Source organism: Myotis davidii, unplaced genomic scaffold (assembly GCF_000327345.1).
Source record: "Myotis davidii unplaced genomic scaffold, ASM32734v1 scaffold1334, whole genome shotgun sequence".
In the NCBI taxonomy this organism is placed as follows: Eukaryota; Metazoa; Chordata; class Mammalia; order Chiroptera; family Vespertilionidae; genus Myotis; species Myotis davidii.
Window position 1 is genome coordinate 273149 of NW_006285046.1, and position 5010 is coordinate 278158.

Sequence of the window (5010 nt, forward strand, 5' to 3'; positions counted from 1 at the left end):
GGCCTGCGGACTCAAGGGTCCCAGGTTCGATTCCGGTCAAGGGCATGTACCTTGGTTGCAGGCACATCCCCAGTAGGAGATGTGCAGGAGGCAGCTGATCAATGTTTCTCTCTCATCGATGTTTCTAACTCTATCCCTTTCCCTTCCTCTCTGTAAAAAAATCAATAAAATATATATTTAAAATTAAAACTATATTAATTCAATAGCAAAGCTTGACTGACATATAGTATTTGTTAATATTCCTAAGAATAGTAAATGACATGGGTGAAAATCATTAAATAAAAAGAATGGTCAATTTATTTAAAGTCGGAATATAGAAATCTTTATAATATTAGAACATTTCTAGGTGGGTACTGCCCTCAGAGACAGCCTGCTCAGTGGTGCCTGTGCCCAGATGTTGGCTCCTAATCCTGTTCTCTAGTAAAGAGATTATGTGATTTATTCCATACCTCAGGGAAAAGAAATACATGAGGAGACATTTTGGATATTTTAGAGAATCAGTGGTTCTGTGAAAAAGCAAAAGTCTGTATGATTCTCAAATACAGCAAATTCAAATGAGGGAAATTAGGCTGGAATTCCAATGATGTTTACAGAATCTCCCAAAGGTTGATCCCCAAAACATTGTGCATACTGCAGTAACATTTTGATCTCCACCCAAGTTATTGTAAACCAGGCCATAAGATGAACTGAGTTCCTCACAGAGTGCCACGTCCCATCAACTCTATTCAACTTGAATTCTTTTTTTTCTCTTTTAAAAAATGTTATTAATTTCTAGAGAGAGAGGAAGGGACAGAGAGAGAAAGAAACATGAATATGAGAGCAGAACGTGGATTGGCTACCACTGGAGATTGAGTCCTCAATCTAGTCATGACCTGTGACCTGGTTCTTAGGTTGATGCTCACACACTGAGCCATGCTGGCCGGGCCAACTTTAATTCTTCAGCTAAAACTTCACCAGGTTGCAAGAAGGGGTGTGGGTTTGGAAAGACTCAGAACACAGAGGCTCATAGAGACTGGTCCTGTAACTGGGTCAAAGTTCAGAATAGGGGGTCAATTCCCAACCTCCATTCCAGACCCAGCCTAGGAGAGTAATTTGTACTGCATTTCTGGGTGAGTCTATTTGTAATCATGAGATGAGAAAATAAAGTGATCCAGTAGTACTGATACTGTAGAGTGGGTTAGTAACTGGTTTTTTAAGATGTTTGAAAACATTCAGTAATCTGAGATAACAAAAAAGTCTCATTTATTCATTTCTAGGAGTGCTTAGGAAGATGTTACTGATTAGATTCACCCCCACCCCTCCATTAAGAGATCAAGTAGATTATGTGTATATAATAGTTTGAAATACCTAAGGGAATTGAATTAATCAGACTTTTAAGACAAGTAAAATGTTTAGGGAGGGGGCATCAGTCTGTCAAATTTATAATCTAATGGAACGTTAATCAAAGAATGTGAAAGTGAATTTTACATCCAAATTATAAGATTAATCAGTAAAATGATGTCCAGAAGCAAGTGTAAGGGCTTAAGGAAAATGAGATTTTAGTTTAATAACTCTAATAAATTGTTATAAATTAAGACACAAATAATACACAAGGTCCCTAACTTGGATGTGGCTCTCCCAATAGATTTTTGCCAAGCGATGCCCCCTCTCCAAAGGCAGGCCCGAATCTGTTCTGTTCTCATGGTCTCTCCCATCAGAGCAAAGCCCGTAGCACACAGCCACACAGTTTGTTGAATGAATGAATGAGGTGCAGAGTGGAGACTGTAGGCCCAGGGGGCTCTAACGCCAGGCAGCCCATCCCACCCCTCACCCCGCCATGGCACACAAAGGCAAACAGAGAAGCACATCGCCTTTATTAATTCTTCCAGCCCGCGGGCGACCCCAGGCCAGAGACCAAGCCCAAGCGTCTGGCCGTCCTTGCCAAGCAGACCAGGCTCTCAGGATGACAGTGGATCAACTCAGGGGCTCAGCATTTCCCAAAAGGGCAGTGGCCTGGGAAGAGGTAGAGCAGAGCTCTGGTGAGGTGCCCCCCCCTCGCCTCCTGGGGAAACGAGCCCTCTCCCTCCTCTGGTCTGTGAGGTCAGTCACTCAGCAGATGACTCCAGGTGGTCTGAGAGCCTGCCCTCCCTCCCAAGGGCTGGGGGCATCCCCAAGGGCGGCTTGAAAGGGTGACAATGGTGGCATGGGGAGCGTGGGGAACAGGGCCACGGGCTCCCCCTCACCTCCATAGCCATTTTCCAGCGGGCCACTGCTGCCTCGCTTCACCTCAGGGCCTCCTAAGGCACAAACAAGCCAGGGGACGCGGGTCACAGAACTTTTCAGTGCTCTCCCAGCTTCATCCCAGGCCTTGGGAGAACCCCACTCACCAAAGGGTCTGGGGCCCAGCTCTGGCCTCAGCTGCTCATAGGGCCCTGGAGATAGGGACAGAAGGTAGGAGCACTGCGTCCCTGATGGCCCTTGATCTGGTCTGTCACCTCCTCATCTTAGTCCAGGTGCCAGGCTCATGCTCAGGGCCCCCTGCTCTCCCTTATCCCTCCCCAGTCCCATTCATTCCTGTCCCCCTCATACTTCCTCCACCATCAATGTCCCCTCCATCTCCGCAGGGCTATGGGGTGGGCCTGGACCCAGGACCCAGCTCCCTAAAGCCACCCCTCGTCCCCCCCTCAATGTTCTTCCACACACCCCATTACCTGGTTGGCTTTCGACCCCTGAATATGCACCTCCGGCCCCATATCCAGGCTTCCAGGCAGCCCCCCAAGGCTGGAGGGAGGGCCAAGGAGAGCCCCTCAAAGCCTCAGTCTGACCTGCAGGAGGACAGCTTCTGTGGGAACCACTGCCCACTGGACCTGAACATCCAGATGCCCCAGTCCTCTCTGGGCCTCAGAGCCCCCCAACCCCTAATAGCCCTTGCCAGGGTCCACTCTGCTCCCTGAACTCTCATTTCTTACCATTTCCTTCAGAGGCTGGAGCTGCAGCTTTGGGGTACACCAGCGCTTCTTCGCCATACCCTGTGCGAGATCCATGTGATTCATTCCTGACCAGACCTGATGTCCCTTCCCCTCACCCCCTGCACTCTGTCCCCTGGGGCCCAACTCACCGTTCCTAAAGCCATTGGCCCCAGGGAACCCTGAGGAAGAAAGAGGTCAGAGGCATGAACAGCCCCTGCGCCAGGAGTCCCTCCAACCTCCCCAACCCCACCCTTAGGCACCTGGCTGCAGGAGGGCCTGGGCGAAGATCCCGGCTCCCAGACCACCGTTCCCGTAACTAAAACCTGCAGGAGACAGATTGGAGGGGGGCTGGGAGGGGGGCTGAGGGTGGACAGCAGTGGGGAAGCCAGGGTGACCAGCTCATGGAGAGGCAGGCTGACTCACACAGGGGTCACCTGGAGAGGGCCTCTCACATCCCCCACCCTCAGCACGCTGACCCTGCTCAACCTCCCGGAAGCCTTCCCCGGCTTCTCTCTGGGCAGCTCCCCTTCCCTCCTGGCCGCAGTCTGTCACTCTACCCTCGCCTGAAGTAAGATGGCGCCTGGTCTGGCCACCACTGGAGCCCAACGCATAGTAAGTATGGGCCGGGTGAATAAGGAAAGAGACAGACACGACAAAGGTAGCAACAAGGAGGGCTCATCGTGAAGGAGGTGCCAGGCTGTGCCCAAGATGAGGGCCTGGGCGAGGGGGGCGGGGGAGGGGGGCTCACCAACTTTCTGAGGTTTGAGGCCTTCACCAAAGCCTAGAGTAGAGGAAACGGGCGTCAGAGGTGGGGGGCGGGGCCAGCGATGGCCACAAGGGTGGGGATGGGATGGGAGGAAGAACTCAGGCGAGGGCCTCCTCACCCAGTTCTGCTCCTGGTCCGTAGCCGTTTGAAGGGGGGAACCCTGTGAAGAGAACTGAGCTCAGGGGGGACCACACTTTCCCAAGGATGGACCTGAGGAACTCTGAGGAGGAAGGAGGGATTCTTTCTACCCACACGGAAAGGGGTCGGAATCACTGGGTTTAGAAAGCAGCCAGAGAGAAGGAGGGCAGACTTGGGGGGGACCTTCCCGGCCTGAACAGCTGGGGCAGCCTGGGCATAGGGTGACGGGGGGCGACCCTGCTCTGGATGGGCACAGAGGCCAGCAGACTCACACCTGCTTTCTGAGGCTTCAGTCCCCACTGGATGGCTGGCGTCGGTGCTAGGAAGAAAGCCAGGGGACAGGAGTGAGCCCAGGGCCAGGCAGTTTGGGGCTGCCACAGCCTGCCATGCGGGGGACAGGCGCTTGGGGGAGCTGCCCTATTGGGGGTCACCTGGGTCTCCGAGCCAGAGTTCAGGCTTTGCCTCAGTTGGCTCACAGCAAGCCTCACTCTCAGGTGAAGAATGGGCATGGGGGCTTCTGAGCAGCCCAGCCAGGCCCAGCCCCTTCTGGGACCAGGTACACCCCCCCACCCCCCATTGCCACCCACCCACACTGACCTGGGAACTTGCCGTTCTGCGCTGGGGCGGGGGGCTGGGCTTTGGAGCCCCAGCCACCTGCTTTGTCAGAAGGGCCTCCGGGAGTGGGAAGCCCATTGCAGGGACCTAGATGGGAGGGGGGGGGGCGTGAGCCCAGACGGGCCTGGGTCCGGCCAGTCCACCAGCCTGCAGTAGCTTCTAGGGCAGACACAGCTCCCAAGGGGGGACCACTGGCCAGGACCGAAAAGGCCCAGTTCCTCTGGGCCACAACCTGCTCTGGGGACCAGGGCACCTAGCCACCTGACATGGTTTCTGCTAGTTGCCCCCCAGCCCCAAGGCCTGTCAGCCTACCCCCCTTGCCCCTGGGGCCTCACCTGCCTGGGCCCCCAGCCCATTTCTGCTGCCATATCCTGGAGAGGAAAAGCAGGGATGTTAGGGGTCCTGGGGGCGGGGGTCCTGGAAGGAGCAATAGGAGAAGGTACGGGACTGAGGTAGGGGCTCTCGCACTTGCCTGGCTTCTGAGGTTTCACGCCCCCTTCCAGACCTGCAGGAGAAGCAGAGAGACAGCTTCCGAGGGGCAGC

General features: G+C 54.2%; 1 protein-coding gene across 1 annotated transcript in view; it reads right to left on the reverse strand.

The window, feature by feature from the left end:
• Positions 1-1838: 1838 nt before the first annotated feature.
• LOC107181787 (collagen alpha-1(III) chain-like) overlaps positions 1839-5010 on the reverse strand; it is an 18255-nt gene continuing 15083 nt past the window's right edge. The window contains exons 18-28 of the mRNA XM_015558546.1: positions 4450-4554; positions 4127-4171; positions 3833-3874; positions 3697-3729; positions 3209-3271; positions 3098-3127; positions 2949-3008; positions 2691-2804; positions 2367-2411; positions 2223-2276; positions 1839-1992 (exon numbers count right to left, since the gene is read on the reverse strand). Of these exons, the coding sequence (XP_015414032.1) occupies positions 1967-1992; positions 2223-2276; positions 2367-2411; positions 2691-2804; positions 2949-3008; positions 3098-3127; positions 3209-3271; positions 3697-3729; positions 3833-3874; positions 4127-4171; positions 4450-4554 (617 nt within the window). The 3' untranslated portion in view covers positions 1839-1966. The remainder of the gene's footprint in view (positions 1993-2222; positions 2277-2366; positions 2412-2690; positions 2805-2948; positions 3009-3097; positions 3128-3208; positions 3272-3696; positions 3730-3832; positions 3875-4126; positions 4172-4449; positions 4555-5010) is intronic.